Source organism: Phascolarctos cinereus, unplaced genomic scaffold (genome assembly GCF_003287225.1).
Source record: "Phascolarctos cinereus isolate Bilbo 61053 unplaced genomic scaffold, phaCin_HiC Scaffold_4;HRSCAF=312, whole genome shotgun sequence".
NCBI classification, from domain to species: Eukaryota; Metazoa; Chordata; class Mammalia; order Diprotodontia; family Phascolarctidae; genus Phascolarctos; species Phascolarctos cinereus.
The window spans coordinates 144,038,562-144,060,298 of NW_027555847.1; the positions used below are offsets into that span (position 1 = coordinate 144,038,562).

The 21,737-nt window shown below is 38.2% G+C and overlaps 1 protein-coding gene across 9 annotated transcripts in view; it reads right to left on the minus strand.

The window, feature by feature from the left end:
• STX17 (syntaxin 17) overlaps nt 1–21,737 on the minus strand; it is a 102,298-nt gene that overhangs the window by 32,407 nt on the left and 48,154 nt on the right. For all 9 annotated transcript variants that reach the window (XM_020995513.2, XM_020995517.2, XM_020995512.2 and 6 more), the window contains one exon: nt 8,374–8,599. In XM_020995513.2, coding sequence (XP_020851172.1) covers nt 8,374–8,599 — 226 coding nt within the window. The remainder of the gene's footprint in view (nt 1–8,373; nt 8,600–21,737) is intronic.

Consider the following 21,737-nt stretch of genomic DNA (forward strand, 5'->3'; position numbering starts at 1 on the left):
GTATATTCCTTTCTATCCTCAATTCACTTTTCTCCAGAGGTCTACCATATCTAACTTTTCCAAAATTCTATTCACCTCCTTAACTTCTTTCTTGTTTATTTTGTGGTTAGATTTTATCTGGTTCTGAGAGGAGGAGGTTGAGGTCCCCTACTAATATAGTTTTCTTGGCTATTTCTTCCTGCAACTGCCTTAACTTCTCCTCTAAGAATCTGGATGCTATACCACTTGGTGTATATATGTTCAGTAATATTACTTCATTGTCTATGGTACCTTTTAGCAGGATGTAGTTTCCTTCTTTATTTCTTTTACTTAGATCTATTTTTGTTTTGCTTTGTCTGAGATGAGAATTGTTAGCCCTGCTATTTTTATTTCAGCTGTAGCATAACATATTCTGCTCCAGCCTTTTACCTTTACTCTGTGTGTATCCCTCTGCTTCAAATGTGTTTATTGTAAACAACATATTGTAGCATTATGGTTTTTAATCCACTCTGCTATTCACTTCTGTTTTATGGGAGAGTTCATCCCATTCACATTTATAGTTATGATTACTATCTGTGTCTCTCTCCAACCTATCTTCCCTCTATGTTTTTCTCTTTACTTTCTCCCTTTTCCTCCTCACTGCAGTTTTGCTTTTGAACACCACCTCTCTCAAACTGCCCTCCTTTCTATCACCCCCTCCCTTTTCTTCCCCCTTTCTTTTACTACTTCCTTCTGCTTCTGTCCACCCCATCATTTTCTTTCCCCTTTCCTTTCCTACTTCCTATACAGTAAGTTAGATTTCTATATCTAGCATTATATTATTCCCTCTTTGAGCCAAATCTGATGACAGTAAGGTCCAAACAATGCTCATCTCCCTCCTTTCTTTTCCTCTACTGTAATAGATCTTTGTGCCTCTTCAAGTCATGTAATTTACCCTTTTCTGCCTCCTCCTTTCTTCTTCTCCTCCCAATACAATCTCTTTCCACCAATTAATTAGATTTTTTATCATCACATCAAAGTCAACATATACCCACACCTTCTGTCTATGTATACGCATCCCTTTTAAATGTAGTAATAAAGATACAGTTCTCAAGAGTTACAAATATCATCTTCCCTTGTAGGGATGTAAACAGTTTACCCTTACTGAATAACAAGATTGTTTGTTTTTTTCTTTTCTGTTTACCTTTTTATGCCTCTCTTGAGTCTTGTATTTGAAAATCAAATTTTCTGTTGAGCTCTGGTCTTTTCATTAGGAAGGTTTGGAAGTCCCCATTTCACTGAATGTCCATTTCCTCCCCTGAAAGATTATGCTCAGTTTCGCTGGGTAGATGATCCTTGGTTATAGTCCAAGCTCCTTTGCCTTACAGAATATCAAATTCAAAGCCCTCTGATCTTTCAATGTAGAAGCTGCAAGGTCCTGCATAATCCTGACTGTGGTTCCATGATATTTAAATTGTTTCTTTCTGGCTGCTTGCAGTATTTTCTCTTTGACCTGAAAATTTTGGAATTTGGCTACAATATTCTTTGGCATTTTCAATTTGGGATCTCTTTCAGGAGATGATCAGTGGATTCTTTTGGTGATTATTTTACCATCCGGTTCTAGAGCATCAGAGCAACTTTCCTTGATGATTTCGTGGATGATGCTGTCCAGGCTCTTTTTTTCATCACAGCTTTTAGGAAGACCAATGATTTTTAAGTTATCTCTCCTGGATCTATTTCCCACTTCTGTTGTTTTTCCAATGAGGTATTTTACATTTTTTTCTATTTTGATTTTGTTTGACTGATTCTTCCTGTTCATAGAATCATTAGCTTCTACTTGCCCACTTCTAATTTTTAATAAATTGTTTTCCTCAATTAGATTTTGTACCTCCTTTTCCATTTGGCTCTTTTTACTTTTGAAAGAGTTCTTCTCTTCATTTGAGTTTTGTGCCTCCTTTTCCATTTGACCAATTCTACTTTTTAAGGAGTTCTTTTCGTTTTCTTTCTTCTTTTTTTTTTTTGATGATGCAATTGGGGTTAAATAACTTGCCCAGGGTCACACAGCTAGTTAAGTGTTATGTGTCTGAGGCCAGACTTCAAATCAGGTCCTCCTGACTCCAGGGCCAGTGCTCTATCCACTGCACCACCTAGCTGTCCCAGGAGTTGTCTTCTACAGTCATCTTTTGTCCTTCCTTTTCAAAGCTATTAATTCTCTCTTGCATAACTCTCATTTCTTTTCTTAATTTTTCTTATACCTCTCTTATTTGACTTTTAAAATCTTTCTTCAGTTCTTCCAAGAAGGAGTTTTGGGCTTGAAACCAGTTCATATTCTCATTTGAGGTTTTGGATGTGGATATATTAACAATGTTATCCTCTTCTGAATTTGTGTTGTGATCTTCCCTGTCCCCATAGAAAGAATCTATGGTCACTGTCTGTTTCTGCTTTTTGCTCATAGTGTTTGCGTATTTCCTAGCTTTTAAAGTTGAACTCTCCTGCTGGAGCACAAGGGCACTGACCCAAGCTTCTTATGCTGGGGTCCAGGGACCTGGTCACTGGCTTTGTGAGCTGGGGCTTGAGATGCTGGCAGCTGGAGGCTGTAGGGGTCTGGCAGCTTAACTGGAGTCAACAACTGTCAGGGTAGGGGTGGGGGTCTGGTCCCTAGAGGGTACCTGCTCCCCTGAGCTGCTCTGAAGCACCAGAAAGGTTGGCTGTTGGAGGCTGCTTGCTTGCCTGGAGTTTTGCTTCCAGGAATTGTGCTGAAGCACATGGAGGTTTGGCTGCTGGCGTGTACTGGTTCTCCTGCCTGGGATAAGGCATTGGGGCATCCTGGTGTTGGTGCTTGCCTGCTCTACCACCCTAGGGCTCAGGATCCTCCCCTGGTATGCTGACGTGGGGCTTGCCACTGGCTTGTTGGAACACCTCCTATCTTGTACTACTCCCCTTCCACCAGAGTGAGAGGGACCTTTCCTGTTAATCCCCCAAGTTTCCTGAGCTACAAGACTGCTGCACCCATCTTTCTGCTGGCTCAGCTGTTCCAGGGTTTTTCCTTGGGCTATATTTTCTGCATTTTTAGAGATCAGTAATGGAGGGTGGCAGTGACTTACTTCCTACTCCACCATCTTGGCTCCCAGAAAGTCCCCTCCTCGAGTCCATTCTTGAAAGTCTTTCAGATATCACTCTTCCAGTTTTTTCAAGTATCCAAGTATGGTTAATCTCGGCCAGACGATTTCAGTTCTTCAAAGGTAGTTAGGTACTCTCACACTATCTCCTTACTTATCCTGACTATCAACTTATTAGCCATTTTTGTTGCCCTTTCTAGTCCAAAAGCTACTTCCTCTTGGTTTTCATATGTTGTGGTCTCTCTCCAAAGATGATTTCAGAATTGAGCCCCTCCTGCTAATAGGGCAGTCTTAGGAAGGATATCCCTTTGAGTTCAATCAGGAAGAATTTCATTTCCCTCTTCTCTAGTCAACATGAAAGTCCTTTTGCCTGCACTATAGGACCAGGTGACCACTACCACCACTAATACACCAAAAACAGAGACCTCAATGGGACAAGGATGGTCTGGTCTAGTCTTAATCCTTTCCCTGGCCTTTCTTTCTATCTTTCTCTACTATCTCTCTATTTTCTGCCTACCAAATGATCAAATGCATAGGTTATGGTTTGCTTCATATTGCCAACTCTGAAAATAATGACAATGATGTCATATTTCTACAATGTTTTAAGGTTTGCAAAACACTCTCTTTACAACAATCCTGAAAGCTAAATAGTCAAACTATTTTAATGTCCATTTTCCATGTGAGGAAACCAAGCCAAAGAAAAGTTATGTGACTTACCCTAACAGCTTTTTTCTAAGGACATTGCTAGTTAAGTTTCTGAGCCGATATTTGAATCCAGGTCTCTTTACTCCAAATCTAGCACACTTTCCACTAACCTGGGCGACTGCTGAGCTGTCTGCAGCAACACAACTTTAGAGTTCTCTTGCACATCAGTCTGCCCCTCAATATCTGCCATCCCAGGGGCGCACACACTCTTCTTGGTTCTGAGTTTGCCTTCTCTTTCAGTCTCTCAGGTAAACAGATGTTCTCATGAAACCCACCCATGAGAAGTGCACTGTCAACTATTCCTCTAGGTCCTTATTCGATCCCTTTTTAGAAAATTAATAACACTGCCTCCTTCTAGCCAAAATGGCTCTTAACTGGAAAAATTAATTGATGTATGTAAGCAATAGTCTCATTCCCCTGCTCTAAAATAAGCAATAATGGCATAATGTAAAGTTCCCTGGGCTCAGTGGCAGAAAGACCTGGATCTGAGACTCTTCCATGACACTTACTAACTATGTAACCATGGACAAGTCACTTTTCTCTCTGATTCTCAGTTCCCTCATCTGAGAATTTTTGAATAATACCCCATATACCTCAAAGGGTTATTGTGAAGATAAAATAAGACAACTTATGTAAAGCGAGTTGTAAACTCTATGGAACTATGATTGTTGGCTATCATCACCTTGTTCTCATCCTTTTTAATGGAGCCCATTATAGAAAAAGTTCTGGGGACAAGTTATTATTCTATTTTTTTAAAATCTAATGTTCTAAGGACATTTGCACAAATTGATGATAAGATTCTTGTAGCTGAATAGAAGTATTACAATGTAAACTCTTAATGAGGCTCATTGAAAGCCCCAGTATAGCTCTAGGAATGGACTGGAAAAGAAGAATGATATGGGCCACATTTTTGATTTAGAAAACCACTAGTTTATAGAGATATTTTTAATTAATATATCAACACATTAAATCAGATAAGAACTACATTTTAATTTCATTCGGGCCAAACTCAGGAATGTTGTGGGCTGCATGTGGCCTAAGGGAGGGCTGCATGTTGAACTAGATGATACAAAAACAAAAGATGTCAATAAAACTATATTTTAAAAAATAATGGTCTAAAATTACCAGCATTATCCCATTTCTACAAACAAATCCTCATGACTTAGCCATTCCTTTAATGATTCTCTGTTACCTGAATTCATCCAAATATCACTTATGGAAGAGCAACTTTCTGGTATACTCTCGGATCTTAGTGGTTTCACAGGCTCCCGTGTTATAGCTGACAAATTCAATGTTGCGTATCTATTATCAGCCCTTCATATCATTTGATGTGATGTCTACTTATTCTTAAAGTATTTCTGTATATTTTTATCTCTTTTACCTGTGCTTTAAGGATACTTATCAATCCTCTTCCTCCTATTTGGTGTGGAGGATGCAGTGTTTCTGTAGCTGTCTCAGGGTGATGGGCACTATGTTTGGGTAACATTGCATGGTTTTTGGTTAGGGTATTTTTCAAATCTCATATGGTCCATTTTACCATTCTGAAAGTTTACATTAAGGTAGGTATTGTGTAGGTATTAATTGCTTTAAATATGTTCTTCCTATTGAGCTTTAAATTCAGAATGTCATTAAGTGTCTTAATGCATTCAACCACAGACTTCTTTTTGTATTTTTATTCTCAGTGTGTCATGCTGGGAGGAGATTAAGGTATTTGTATGTATCGCTTTCATCCACTGGTTCGCTGTAACCTCCAAATTCAAACTAAAAGCCTTCAGTCTCTATATTTCTTTGGCATATATTAAGAATTTTACATTTTAGTCCAAAAGACATTTTGATGTTAATGGAGAAAGAATCCAAGAATGGAAGCAGTTTTTAAATTTTTCAGTAGCTCACATAAGCTTGATGTTATTCGAGTAGCTAATAAGATGCTTTGGTTCTACTCCTTTAATTTGGAAGCCATACTTACTTTGATTTAGCAGAGAAAAAAATACATTTAAGACTTGTCAGAACCATAGTAGACATAAATTACCTCACTAAAAAATGACATATTTTAGACGAGCTTTGACATTATTATGATGTTGGCATATTTTAAATAGAGAGAACCATTTACCATGTGGACATCCAATATTCTAGTGATCTTACTCTTCTGGTATTTATTTTATACATCTGTAGTTTGTATATAAACCATGAGGGAGGAACTGAGTCAAAGTCTTTTTGATGTTATTGTTATTGGTCTGCATCTGTGATTTAATTGGTACAGGAAACTTCCTGGTAAGAAATTCCCCCTAACAAGACAGACTGGTAACTGTTGTGCAACTCGAAGTCTCAGATGGCCCAAAGTCACACAACTAATATGAGTCAGAAGTAGGACTTGAATCCAGGTCATCTTTACTCAAAAACTGGCCCTCTGTCCATCACGTCATGTGTCTCTCATCATAATTATTAAATATCCAAAATGAAGCCACTGCTTTCTGTAAGGATGCCAAACCTAAGCAGGATCTTGGCCTTAAAATGTTGGTAATCACTGGCAAGGGAACTTTCCAACTCAAGAAGCCTCTTCTACCCATCTCCAATTTGTCAAAACACAGGAACAAAGCTAGGAAGCTCACACTGACTTAATAGTTTCTATTTCTACTGGCTCTGGAATGTAAGAGGAGAAACACTGGTGGCTTTAGCAGCCAAAGCCACTGCAGCTGGAGACCATGCAGGAATTTTCATGATCTCCTCCATACTGTTTCTGCTGCTATTCATAAAGTCTGTGTATTGCCTCTATCAGACTCCTCTAGGGTTAAGGATGAGAGGAAGTGGAGATTTGAGGTAGGGAGAAACAGAGTGAAAGGTCCATGATGAAGCCTTTAATAAAGTGACATTCAAGAGAATGAGGAAGAGCTCATTATTACCTAAACTATTTCATTTTTGCTGTATCTAAGACCTTGTGTGGATTACAGGATGGTCTGGAACACAAGACTCTCCCAGGGACACATATAACACAGAAGAAAATAGTCACACACAAAAATCCACCTGATTGCAAAAGACACTAAGAATATTATTGCTCCCCTGTAGATAGAGTGCTGGGCCTGGAATCAGGAAGATTCATCTTCCCGAGTTCAAATTTGGTCTCATACACTTACTAGCCATCTTACTCTGGACAAGTCATTTAACCCTCCCAGTTTCCTGAAAAATGAGATGGAGAAAGAAATGGCAAACCACTCCAGTATCTTTGCCAAGAAAACTTTAAATGGGTCATGAAGAGTTGGATATGACTCAATATGACTGAACGACATGAAGAGGTCTCACTGGGGCTCCATTCTCCCTCATTCCCAAACAGCTCTGCAACTACAGTTGGCCAACCTATAAGTTCCTCTACCTATTGCCTATAGGTAGCCTCAGAATTCCAGAGAGACTGATGTAGTCCCTAGACCTAATGACCATAGCTGCTACCTGCTATTCCCACAACTTAGTTATCCTGGCTTCTTCCATATTACTTAATCATTTGGCCTGGTCTACATAACTGATATTTCTACAGTCTCAAACATCACATTGTCTGGGTATATAAGCTTGCCTCCTGATCAAGGAACTGAAGAAGAATTATTCTCTATGTATGCAAAGAAATTCAGCTTTTTTGCCATCACAGGACAACAGAATAAAGCCTAACCCACATGACAGCAATAGTTGTAACCAAAAGAGTGGGGTGCGAACGTCCACTAAGCACAGTTAGACAGCAATCTGCATCCACGATTTTGTGATTACCTTTCAGTGCTAGAACTGCTTTTCTCCATAAATGCCACTACTGAACAGTTACAGAGTGGGAGGATTTCAGAACATTTGAAAATACAATTATTTTTCATAAAATATGAATTAGAAAATAAAACACAGTGAAGCCCTATTTATTTCTTACAATAACAATTTGATTTCCATGTCAATATGGGGGAAAGCAATAGTTAAATGCAAGTATGACAGTTAATGCAAGTATGAAAATGAACAGCCTGGTTGAGAGAAAGTGGGGGGAATTTCAGGAGAAGGACTTTGGGAATTTTCTTCTGGGCAAAAGGCTAATTACTAGCCACAAAAGAAAGCTGGATAGAAGAAGGGGCCTGGAATTGAGACAGATGAAACAGGAGGTGACTTTCAATATTATATAAACATCAGCAATTCATAAACAGACACTAAGGTATTCACAGAATCACAGAATCTGAGACTTGGAATGGACCTCAGACGCCATCTAGTCTAATATATACAGGAAAGGAATCTCTGCTTTATAGTGGGGACTGCTAACAAGCGATTGTCCTGTCTGCAAGAAGACCTCCAGAGAGAGAGACAGCCCACCCACCTTTCAAGGCAGCCAATTTCACTCTTGGATTAGTTCCAATTCTTAGGAAGTTTTCCTTCAGTTAAAGCCCATACTGGTCTCTGCACCTTCCACTCACTGCTCTTGTTTCTTTCCTTTGGGGGAGTCTAATCCTTCTTCCAAATACTTAAAGAAAGCTATTGTCTTTCCTGAGTCTTCTCTTCTCTAGTCTTAATATGCTCAGTTCCTTCAATCAAATTTGCTACTGACAGGATCTACAATGATATTTAGCATAATACATACCTCCTACAGTCATTGATCTTGTCAAAGGAGAGTGAAGTGAGGTTCCATCATCATTAAACTGATTTTTAAGTTCTTCTGCAGATTGCAAGTGAAGTTGGAGAAATTCTGCGATTGCACCTGAAGCTGCTTCTTTAACAGGGTCCACCATTCTTTTCAGAACTCCTCTGTCATCCTTATGGACTTTCAAACAAAGCTTCTCCATTTGCTGGATGTTAGAGCGGAGTTGCTACAAGCAATTAAAAAAAATCACCACAAATATTTCAATATTCAACATTCAATTTGTACTGAGCCCTTACTATGTGCAATGGCACTATGTTCCAGAGATATAACAAGATTTTTTAAAAAAGGTCCTTGAGGGGGCATCAAGGTGGCACAGTGGATAGAGCACCAGCCCTGAAGTCAGAAGGACCCGAGTTCAAATCTGGCCACAGACCAAACACTTGACACTTATTAGTTGTGTGACCCTGGGCAAGTCACTTAACCCCAACTGCCTAAAAAAAAAATTTTTTTTAAAAAAGATCCTTGATCTCAAGTAACACATATTTCCCAGTCAGGGAAATAAGACAAGTATTCAGATAAATATTATTCACATTAGAATAGAAATGTTTACTAGAAGTATAAAGTGACAAAGGATCAGGTGAGGGATAAATCACATGAAGTTGAGGTGGCAGCAGGAAAAGCATTATGAAAGAGATGACAAATGACCATACCCTAGTTGCAGACAAAGTACTTAAGGAAAAAAAAAAAGAGAATACCTTCTTGGGCCCTAAACTTGTAGACTTACATATAAAGTGATGACAACAAACATTCCACTATCTATAAAAAATTGCAATACAATACTCCTTCCTTAAAGCTCAGCATTACTTGGATCTGTATTAAGAAGTCAAGAGGAATTAAGAAATCTCTTGATGAGGATGAAAAAGGAGATTGTAAAAGCTGGCTTAAAGTTTAACATCAAAAAACTAAGATTTTGGCAACTGTCACCATCACTTTCTGACAAACGGAGGGAGAAGAAATGGAAGAAGTATCAGATTTTATATTCTTGGGCTTAAAGATCACTGCAGACAGTAAATGCAGCCATGAAATGAAAAGATGCTTCTTCTTTGGAAGAAAAGCTATGGCAAATTTGGATAGCATACTAAAAAGTAGAGACATCATTTTGTCAACAAAGGTCAGTATACTCAAAGCTATGTTTTTTTTTTCCAGTAGCAATGTATGGCTATGAGAGTTGGACTATAAGGAAAGCTGAGCACTACAGAATTAATGCTTTTGAATTATGGTGCTAAGAAGACTTTTGAAAGTCCCTTGGACAGCAAGGAGATCAAATCAGTCAATATTTAAAAGAAAGCTGAAGCTTAAATACTCTGGCTACATTGGAGAAGATGGGATTCACTGGAAAAGACCCTGATGTTGGGAAAGATTGAAGGCCAAAGGAAAAGGGAATGGTAGAGGATGAGATGGATAGATAGTGTCATGGAAGCAATGAAGATGTACTTGGACAGACAAGACATAATGGACGACAGAAGGGCCTGGTGTGCTATGGTCCAAGGGATCAAGAAAAGTCAGACATGGGGACAGCTATGTAGCACAGTGAATAGAGTCTAGGGTCAGGAGGACCTGAGTTCAAATCCAGCCTCAGACACATACCACTTAGCTAGTTATGTGACCCTGGGCAAGTCACTTAACCCCACTGCCTAACCCAAAAAGAAAAGAAAAGAAAAGAAAAGTCATACATGACTGAATGACTGAACAACAACAACAATCAGGTAAGGGCCTTATAATTAAAGAGGAAAACTTTAGAGAAGACCTGGGATTGTCAGTAATCAAAATGACTGAGTTTTGAGAGGCCATTTAAAAAGACAGCCTAATGAAATTGGGTCAAGGATATTTTTACCCTACATAATAGAAAGCTGGTGGATGAGGGGGACTATAGAATGGACATAGGAGCATTGTTCAGAATTTAAACTGTAAAACCATACTGACTTGAACCAAATGAAGGAGAAGGAGGAAGCCTATCTGAATTATAAACATCTAAATTTAAGAATGGATTTGTAAGAAACATAGTTTTATTACCTTCAAGTACAGTACCTCAAAATATGCCTAACACAGTAGCAGTCATAGGATCATAGATTTAGAACTAGAAGACTCCTTACATATCATTTAGGGCAACTCCCTCATTTGATAGACTCTGGCCCAAAGATGTTAAATGATTTCTCCAAGATCACATGGAATTAAGTAGCAAAGCTACAATTGAACCCAGGTCCACTGACTACAAATTCTGTACTCATTCCTTCTAGATAATTTTCTTTATCAGAAGTAATTTATAATAAAATTGATTCACATTTATTTAGCGCTTAATAAGTTACAAAATAATTTCCTCATAAGAACCCTGTAAGGCTAGTGTTAATACAAGTGTCATAACTAACACATTTATGTATGCACAAATGCATGCTTCTAAGGCTGAAGGTATTAATAATACCTTATTTCCCCAAATATCACCACCTGGGGATTTCTGAAAATCAAGGAAGCACATATCTGATGAGAGACTTTGTACCAAAGGGAAAAGCTTGGATGCCATTTTTGGAATGGCAAATCACCTCTCCAATTTGAATACAAACTTGGTGAATCAAATCATCCTTCCTGAATCTTGTCCTCCTAAGGCCTTGGTTGATTATGAAGAATATTCTTCAATAAATTTAATAAATCACATTTGGACACAAAAATCTCATGCATGGGTTTTCTCTTTTTCTTTTCTTGGTATGGATGCTGAATTACTCATTTGTGGAGAAGTCTTTGCCACTAAATGTGGGAATTCAAATGGTGGGAGAAACTGGTCAAGTTTCCTCACTTTACATTTCTAGAATTCACAGAAAGAGCCTCCATGCAAATTGCTGTAGTATACAGATCTAATTTAACATCATAGCCCTGATATGTAATTTCCCATAGTATTAAGATACTATAGGGCAGGTAGGTGGCACAGTGGATAGAGCACTGGCCCTGGAGTCAGGAGAACCTGAGTTTAAATCCAGTCTCAGACCAGACACTTGATACTTACTAGTATGACCCTGGGCAAGTCACTTAATCCCAATTGCCTCTCTCCCCCCCAAAAGAAAAGAAAAGATGCTATGCAAAATCTTCAAATGATGGGCACAGAGAGGCAAAGGGACACTGATGTGCTGAATAACCAGATTATACTAAAAAAAAAAACTCTCCAGGAAAAAAAAATGGTTAAAACCCACCACTAACAGGGACAGCTACATGGCACAGTGAATAGAGCCTGGAGTCAGGAGGACCTGAGTTCAAATCTGGCCTCAGATGGTAGTTTTCAGAGGAAAAAAATCAAAGCTTTCAATAGTCACATGAAAAAACGCTCTAAGTCACTACTGATTAGAGAAATGCAAATTAAAACAATTCTGAGATACCACCTTGTGCCTACAGAATGGATAACATGACAGAAAAAGAAAACAACAAATGCTGGAGGTGATGTGAAAAAGTTGAGACATTAACACTGTTGGTAGAGTTGTGAACTGGTCTAACCATTCTGGAGAACAATGTGAAACTATGCCCAAAGGGCTATAAAACTGTTCATACTCTCTGACCCAGCATATGACTCCTAGGTCTGTATCCCACAGAGATCAAAGAAAAGGGGAGAACAATGTGAAACTATGCCCAAAGGGCTATAAAACTGTTCATACTCTCTGACCCAGCATATGACTCCTAGGTCTGTATCCCACAGAGATCAAAGAAAAGGGGAAACATAAAAATATTTATACCAGCTCTTTTTGAGGTAGTAAAGATTTGGAAATTGAGGGGATGCCCATCAATTGGGGAATGGCTGAACAAGCTGTAATATATGACTGTGATGGGATACTATTGTGCTACAATAAATGCTGAGCAGGATGGTTTCAGAAAAACCTGGGAAGATCTATATGAACTGATACAAAGTGAAATGAGCAGAGCCAGGAGAACATTGTTCACAATAACAATAACATTGTAATGATAATCAACTGTGACTTAGCTATCAGACTTACTATCTTCAGCAATGCTTTGAACAAGACAATAATCCAAGCCAATTCCAAAGGACTAATGACAAAAAAATGCCATCTACCTCCAGAGAGAGGAAACTGATGAATAGTGAGTGCAGACTGAAACATACTTTTCAAAAACTTTACATTTCTTGGGGGCTGGGGGGAGGATTGTGTGTATTTTCTTTTTCAATATGGTTCATACAGAAAGGTTTTGCATGATTTCACATGTAAAATTGATATCATATTGCTTGCCTTCTCAAGGGGTGAGGGAAGGGTGGAAAGGAAGAGAATTTGGAACTTAAAATTTTTTTAAATGTTAAGATATTTTGACATGTAATTGGGAAATATTTAATAAAATACATGTGTATATATGAATACTTGTATATATGTATGTAATACATGCACACATATAAACACATATACACATATGGCAACTAGATGGTTCAGTGGATAGAATGCTAGGCCTTGAGTCAAGAAGACCTGAGTTCAAATCCAGCCTCAGACACTTACTAGCTGTATGAGCCTAGGCAAGTCATTTAACCTCTTTTTGCCTTAATCCACTGGAGAAGGAAATGGCAAACCACTCTAGTATCCTTGCCAAGAAAACTTCATGTACTATGGTCCATGGGGTCACAAAAAAATTGGCACAACTGAACAACAGCTACTATATAAAAATGACTAAACAATGATTATATTTATATTTATATGTATATATCTATATCTATCTAAAGGAGGCGAGGCTCCCAGTAGGAGTTTTTCCTAACTGAATGAGGTAAAATCTTATCAAAGGGCCCTTGATTAGCAGGACTCATTGAAACAGATACTTTTCCCATTCAATCTATCTTAGGTCCCTTTCACAAGACCCCTTCTTACGGGTTGTATGTAAGGTGAATTTTAGTGTGTGTAAAGTTAATTTATGTTATTCTTTCTTAGGGTTTAGTTCCCAGGATCCATGGCCATAACAATCTCTAGTTCCCAGGTGTTAGATACTATTTCTCACATTCATGGCTTATGAACGTCTCCACTATGCTTTTGCAGCATTATATGATGATAAATAATATAAACATTTGTGCTTGAATTGTAAATATCCACTGCAACTGCGCAGTGAGATATAATAATGAGTTAATGTAAACTTGTGAGACTACTGCTGACAAATTGCCTTCTTTGTGTGCTTCTCTATAAATCAAGAGACCACTCAGTGAGCGGGGACTTGGGATTTGGGTAATGCATAGAGGAATGCATGTGTGTCTGCCTCAACCAGCCCCCACTGAGACTTGAGGGGACTTACGGAAGTATACAAGCTGGAATGCTGTACTTGTCTCAACTGGCCCTCATCAAGATATAGGGGTTACTACCCCCCTTCTCACCAGCCCCTGCATGAAGGGTGATTAGGGAATGCTTTGGAGTTGGTGCTCCCATTATCAGCAACCCTCTTGAGAAGACTAGACTAGAATAAAGTAAACTTATTTAACCCCTCTGAAGCTGTCTTCCTGTCCTTCTGGCTGCCCAGATCAAAACTAAACCTGTTAGAGGCTGCAGCCTAAAAAACTTCAGTGCCTCCTGTATTGTTACTTGTGTTACAGGTGTTAATCTGAATTAAAGAGGTTTTAACTTATATTGAAGAACATTATGTGAGTGACAGTACAAAATATATCTATGTCCTTAGTGGAAGGAATACATTTAAACTTTGGAAATATTTGATTATAAGTACAGGTATCTTATTGTTCTTGGCAGACCATAAGCTCCTTGAGCTCTGGGAATGTGTCTAATTTGATCTTTGTATTCCCAACACCAAGCACTGTACGATGTGCTTAGCAGATGCTTAATAAGTGATGAAGAAATGAATGGGCATTAAGCAAAATTTCCTTTTGGGGGTATTTTAGATATTTCAGACACTGAAAAGCATAATCAACAAAGTTGCAGCATTTGTTTTTCTCGATATTTTTTTTTAAAGGAAGTGTTAACTCATCTAAGAAGGTTCAAAGGGAAATCCTATTCAAATTGGAATTCTTTAAGAAATCCCTTTCTGTCTCTTGGATCTTATTTTTCCAAAAAATGGTACACAGCAAGGTACTGAAAAGAGTCCTAAGCTTAGAGTCAAGAAGACCTGAATTAGATTGCTGTATCACAGACTTACTAACTACATGACCACCAATCACTTAACTTCCCTATGCTTCATTTTCCTCATCTGTAAAATGCAAATAATAGTATCTGCCTCATTTCAAGGCTCTAATGAGATAATGTATCTAAAGTATTTTGCAAACATTCAAGTGCTATATAAATGTCAGGCATTTTCTTTTATTTTAAAATATATTTATTTTAAAAAGTTAACCACCTGTTAAACCTGCATAATTGTGTTGCAATAACAAAGTTGCATAACTTTGGAATCTCACGACTTTATTTGTACTTACTTGTCTTCATTACAACAGGAATGAATAGCTAAAGAAGACAAAAGGTATGAATATATATGTACAAACATACATATATCTATGACAAAACATAAAAACATAGTTCCACTTATACCAGAAATGAACATAGCTTAGGAGCCCCAAGTGGGTGGTTCTAATCAATTGGTCAATCTCCTTTTTTTTTTCTTTTTCATTTTTAGGCAATTGAGGTTAAGTGACTTGCCCAGGGTCACACAGCTAAGTAAGTGTCAAGTGTTCGGTCTCAGGCAGGATTTGAACTCAGGTCCTCCTGACTTCAGAGCCAGTGCTCTACCTACTGCACCACCCAGCTGCCCCACACAATTGGTCAATCTCAAAGCTCAATTTAGATTACTATGGGGTTGGCACAGCCTTGCCCACAAGTTTTCACACAATCACCTTGCCTATATAATTTAGGGATTTCACTATTAGCATTCTTTTTTTCCCTCACCATGAAACTGATGTCAAAGTCATACAGAAATAGAAAGTGATTCCATCCCAGAGAAAGTATGAAAGATTATTGTTTTATAAAATAGAAAAGAATGTTTTATTTGGTAGATATCCACTTCCAGATATGGTCATTTAAGAAAACTCAAAGTTCAAAATTACAGAGAATCTTCATTAAAGTGTACTGCACAAAAATGGATGAAGGCAATAAAGTAGGAGAGGACCCTACCTAATTTTAAATTAAAACGCTAGGACTGGCAGAATGATTCAGGACATAGTGAGGTTAATGAGCTAAGCTTCTTCATATATCCAGAGAGCTTAAGGAAGGGAATAAGCATTTATATAGCACCAACTATGTTCCAGAGACTGTACTAACAGCTTTTACAACTATCTCATTTGGTCTTCACAAAAGCCTTAGAAGACAGGTACTAACTATTTCCATTTTTGAGAGTTGAAGAAACTGAGCTCACATAGCTACTAAGTGTCTGAGGCCACATTTGAACTCAGGTCTTGACTCTAGGCCCAATACTCTATATCCACTGTCTTTGGTTCTTAGTATGGTCAGAGTCTACTTGACTCCTTTAAATTCTGGATAAATGTGGCGAGTAGATAGTTCTTGTCCCTTCAAAAGGAAATGAATTCTGGTTTATTTTTTTTGAAAAAAATCATCCTCCCTACCCTCAATCTTGCATAATTCTTGAGACCTGAATTTAACACACTTTTATTTTGACCTTGGCTTATATGTGAATTTCCTTTCTAGTGCAATGTGATTATTTATGGCTTTGCTGTCCTTCTCTAGTAACGTGTTGATTTCTGGCCGATCTTGCAACTTTTTAATTGAAGTTGTGAGTGTTCTGTGCTAATACAATCTGCTTCCTCTTTATTCATATTGTGGCTATCCTAAGAGTCTTCCTCTGCTGTTGACCTGGATTCTTCCTTCTGGATTTCATCCCAGGCTGACCTCTGGTATAAAGGGAGCTTGCCTATTCACCTGAATTCCTATCCTTGGTTATGTTAGCCTCTATTCTGACAGCTGGCCCAAGTATCTCAGCAGCAGCTTTGTACCTTGCACCTGTTCCTGGTTCTCCGATGTCCACCAGAGGCTAATTTTTAGTATTATCCCACTTGAACCTCAGGTTAGCCTTACTGCACTGACAGCACCTATTCAGAACTGACAATCACTCTGCTTGTACACAAAAGGTGATCAATAAATATCTGCTGGCAATGAAGTTGGTCAGTAGCCGCCAAACCAAATAGGATAATGTACTGCAGAAGTAGGGAGCAGTAGGGGAGGGAAGTCAGGTGTGAAAAAGGAAGCTCTGCTCATCAGGCTTTATAATTACATGAAACTTCACCAGGGGTAGGCTACTTCTGGCCGCTGGACTGGATCTAGTGATACCACATTGGCCACTACCATTTCACCACTGAGGCATCCTGGAAAGTAAGTCCTTTTTTGGGAAGCTGTTGTAGCTATTCTCTTCAGAGTAGAATCAATAAAGGGTTATGGAAAAAAGAGGACATCAGTGAAAATAAGTAATTTCCACCAAAGCCCATTGTAACAAAAGCACTTTATCTTCTAATAAAATTTCAGAATATGTCTCCCTCTTGATCTCTTTTCCTACTTTCCACTTCTGCTTCTCCCTTTCCCTCTGTGGTTCTCTCTTTGCCACTTTATCTCTTATCCTCTCATTTGTCTTTTTCTTTCTCTTCCCACCTTTCCCGCCTTCCCCTCTTTCTTACTTTCCCTCTGTTACATTCTCTAGTTTTAACTGCAAAAGCAGGTGAATCAATTGTTTACATTTTTTTTGAAACAAAATAACAATCCCAAACCCCCCAAAATTATTTCTATATAACTATATCACTTTTTATTTACTTATCTGTATTTATTTTTCTGTGTACATATTGTTTTCTTCTAACAGATTATAAGCCCCTTGAGGGCAGGGACTGCTTCATTTTTATCTCTGCATTCTCAATACCTAGCATGATAGGCATATGTGCACTATGTGCAAAGGCACATAGTATTTTAATAAATGTTTGTTTGTTGGATTTAATTATTTTTTACTTAAATGCAGCATTTAATTGTTTTTAATCTGTGGATGTGTGGTCCTTAATAGAAAGGAGGTACCCCAATCCTTCTCCTCCAAAATAAAATTAAATAAAAGCTAAAAGGGATGAAGAAACGTATTAAAATAGCACAACCAAGTGGAAACAACAACTTAGTTTGATTTAAGATTTAGCCTAGTCTTGACCTCTCCTGAACTTATTTTAACCTTTATACACTGTATATTTAGATGGAATGGTTTCATTTTCCTCATCTGAAAAAGAAGAGGTTTGAACCAGATAAACTCTCAGGTACTTTTCCAGCTCTATAATGCTATGATGCATTTTTGTTTCGTTTTATATTCTGTCCACGTTTACTTAAATGCTATTCAGGAGATTTTCTTTGAGAGCATCTGATCTATTCCCAGTCTTGTTGCTAATAATTTTTATCTTTTGTTATCTATTCTAATTTTCTATATCTTAATATTTCAAGAGAGCTGTGATTTAATTGGTATAAGTACTTCTTCCACAGATCAGAATCCCTCCACATTTCAGTAAATGAATTGCTATAGCCAAAAAACCTCATAATTTATTGCCCAGTCTTCTGATGATATACATCTTCAACTTTTGCTAGACTGATCCTCAGATTACAAAAATATAGTCTATAGCTAAACTTATATTCATAGTCTTTTCAACCTGTCAACATCTGTGCTATACTCACAAAATCTTTAAGGACCTAGGGTGATCTTCATGACACGATGAGGCAATAGTGAAGGTCTTTAGTCACACTATCTTTATCTATGCCTTAAAAAGTGAATAAAAATCATATTAGATTTGTAAAATAAGGGTCAATGGAATAGATTTAGCATTTTTTTTTACCATTTTATAGTATAAATTCTTATTTCCCAGACTTTTTAGTCCACGACAAAAATCTGTCAAATGCCCATCCAAATGAGCACGTTCAAAGCCAAAATGTCAATAGGGCATAGGGCTTGAACACCATAAGCAGAACAAATTCTGTGTTGGCCTGTCCATTGAATAAGAAAGTGAAAGACCTTTAGCTGTTTTTATTGTGGCAGAGTTGGAGTAAACAAGCCACAAATGAAACCAATATATCCAAACCAAATAAAAAGGAACTAAAGAGAAACAAAGTCTAAGTAAGCAAATTAATGAACAAATCTAAAGACACAAACCAAGCAAGAGGGCGCTGACCTCCTTCATGGGATCCTATACAAGTGAGCAGGTCCAAATCTGTAGCACAGAAGGGATATAACTTTGATCCAAAATCAGAGACTAGCTGCCCTCTCATATGATCTTTACTCCCCATTGGGAATGGGCTGACAAAGGTTGGTAGGTACGTGTTGAAAACCAGAAGCAATTCTTACTTTGGAGCTCTCTAGGAGGTTGGAGCAGCTGCTTATGGCAGAGAGATCACACTGACTATAAGCAGAATCTAGGATGACCTGGCAATTTCCCTTTCTTTAAAAGCTCAGGTCCATTTACCTAGTGACTAAATTTCATTAGCAATGATTCCAAAGCTTTCCCTGAGCTTTTCATATTAGAGGTGATCACAATGCCACCTTTACTGCCAACATTACATATGTCTATGATGCTACTTGTTTCACAGTACAACACTGCTTCTCCTCCCTGATAATTAAAAAATTCAAAAAAGAGTAAATTCAATGCTTTTGTACTTTTATAGCATCTTTCTTTAAGGAGCTCAAAATATTCCATATATATTACCTCATCAAACTTTATCATGTCTTTGTGATTTATTAAATATACTAATATGGAAATAATAATATATGAGTTTTCACTTTTGTCCTTGGTGCTTTAATAAGTCTATGGTTTCATTTCTGTGGTTACTCCTTCCAATACAGATCATAATTCCTTTGTTTCATCTAAATTCTATCCACTTTTTTCTCACGAATACAGCATATCGTATATACCCAATGTACTAGAATCCTATTCTGAGTTCTTTTGGTATTTCAGGATACCAATGTATCATTGTGGCTCTTTAAATTTTATCTATTATTCTTGCTACATGACCACTCACCCTGTTTCGACGTCCTGATAATCTTTGTTATTATTGTTAATATGGTAGAGCATGTTTACCACCATCACATGTCCTCCCATTTCCCTCTGGACCATTTATAAAATGTAAGCTTTTCTGAGGTTTTTATGTTCCACAATTTGTGGCCATATAGCATCATCATGATGCTACTAACATTGAGTTGGGAATTTGTAGCATTGGGCAGTCTGAAATCTGAAAGAATTATGTGATTTCTAAATGCAATATAGCCCAATCCCCTTCTACTTAATTGAGGACTATTATTCATCTGCTATACTAGTCCAGGAACAATTTACTGCTACTTGAAGGTAGCTGTTGCCTCTGTAAGTGATGTTGCTATTAGCCATATCCAAGTGGAATTAATTCAGAAGACAAGGCTTCATGAACCTATATGTAAACATACACATTTGCCCAAAAGAAGCTGTAAATCATGTTGAAATCTATGCAGAATTCAGATCCTCTCTGCTATCCCAACTGGACCAGCCTGAACCTCAAACCAAATTGTTCTGCTGGCACCTCAAACTACTTTGTCATGGTAATGACTCATGCTTCTGTCTCTAGTACCTCAGCTTAGAACTCCCACATCTTTGGTATCCATTCTCTGACTTTCACCTGATTCAAGTGGCTGCCTACTTAAGCAAAAACTCTCTAACGCTGGCTTTTCATGGCTCTCTGGCTGAGGAAGCCTCTGTCTATATCATGGGGAGGCCCACAGCCCCAGGTCAATCACAGAACCTATTCCCATTCCCACCCTTGAAGGGCCCAGAAAAAACAGCACAAATACAAAAATTGACAGACAAAATGCCTGCTCAGCTGCATGTTAAAACTGGGCAATACATATTTTTCATTCAGTTTGCCTTTCCAGTATGGTTAATTAGACCAATACCTTTTCAGTTAGTCAATAAATATTTTTTAAGCACTTACTATGTGTCCTGTGCTAAGTGCTGCTGATAAAAAGAAAGACAGTCCCTGCCCTCAAGAAGTTTACAGTTTAGTGGGGAAGACAACACATGAAAAGAATCTGAAAAGTAGTGGGGGTTAGGAGGGTATTTGGTATGGAGACATGATGGAGTCCTGAAGCTGGGGTGAGAAATGATCTGAGGAGATGTAAATTACAGAGTTGATTTTATCTTGCAGAATGATGAGTTGTTGGAGACCATTAAGTCCAAGAGAGCAGATGGGTGAGAAATGATGCAGTGAATGCCTTGAATGCCCTCCCTGAGTGACAGAGGATCTGGGAGGCTCCCACCCTCAACAATCAGATGGTGGGAAGAGCCCCAGTGGCAGAAGATGTAAGTTTCAGAGTTGATTTTGTCTTGCAGAATGATTTTTCATTTTCTTTTACGTTACTGCAGCTTTGTCTGAGAAGGTTTTATATTTACCCAGAACACCTTGTAATTTGTACAATGTCAAATTCCAGGGGCAAAGCCAAGATAGTGGAGCAGAAGAAGCACTAAAGCTGAGCTCTCTCAAAATTAAAATACATTTAAAATAATGCCTCAAATAGAATTCTGGAGCAAAAGAGCCAACAATGGGTCAGAGTGAGACATTTTTTCTAGCACAAACCACCTTAGAAGGCTGAAAAGAGAGATGTGTTACCAAAGGCTACCCCAGAGCTCATGTGGCAGCAACACCAGCTGTGGGCCTTGGGGGTGGAAATAACAGCAACAGCAACGGTAGCTTCAGGAGCTCTCTGCCCAGAGATGGTAAGGGGATCAGGAAACTGGTCAGAAAGAACTCACAGGAGACCTCTGTGCTAGCACTGGGCATGATACCAGGCAAGTTTGGCAACTCCACTGCCTATACATCTTCCAGGTCACAGTTCCAGGGTGGAGTGGAGTTGTTTTGGTCACAAGGGAGCAGGAACCCTGAGAAGCAATATTGCTTTTGGTCAAAAGGGAGTAGGAGCCCTAAGCGGCAGTATTGATTATGGCTACAAGGTGTCAAGGGCCGTTCTAGAGTAAGGGTGAGAGCAATGACCACATCTCTCTCCAGATCATACCAATATGGAAGCACCAAAAACTTCTAAACCCCTAGAACTATGAAAACAGCAGCATGAAAAAACTTGGAGCCTGAGATAGTGATCCCTACCTCCAGGGAACAGAGCCAAACTTTAACATAAAGTTCAAAGTCAAGAAATAGGCTAGAAAAATGAGCAAACAACAAAAAAGAACCTGACCATAAAAAGCTACTTCAGCGACATGGAGGATCAATACACAAACTCAGAAGAATACAACATTGAAACAGCTACAAGCAAAGCTTCAAAGAAAAACAACATGAATTGGACACAAGCCCAACAAGAATTCCTGGAAGGGCTAAAAAAATGATTTTTAAAAAAATCAAATAAGAGTG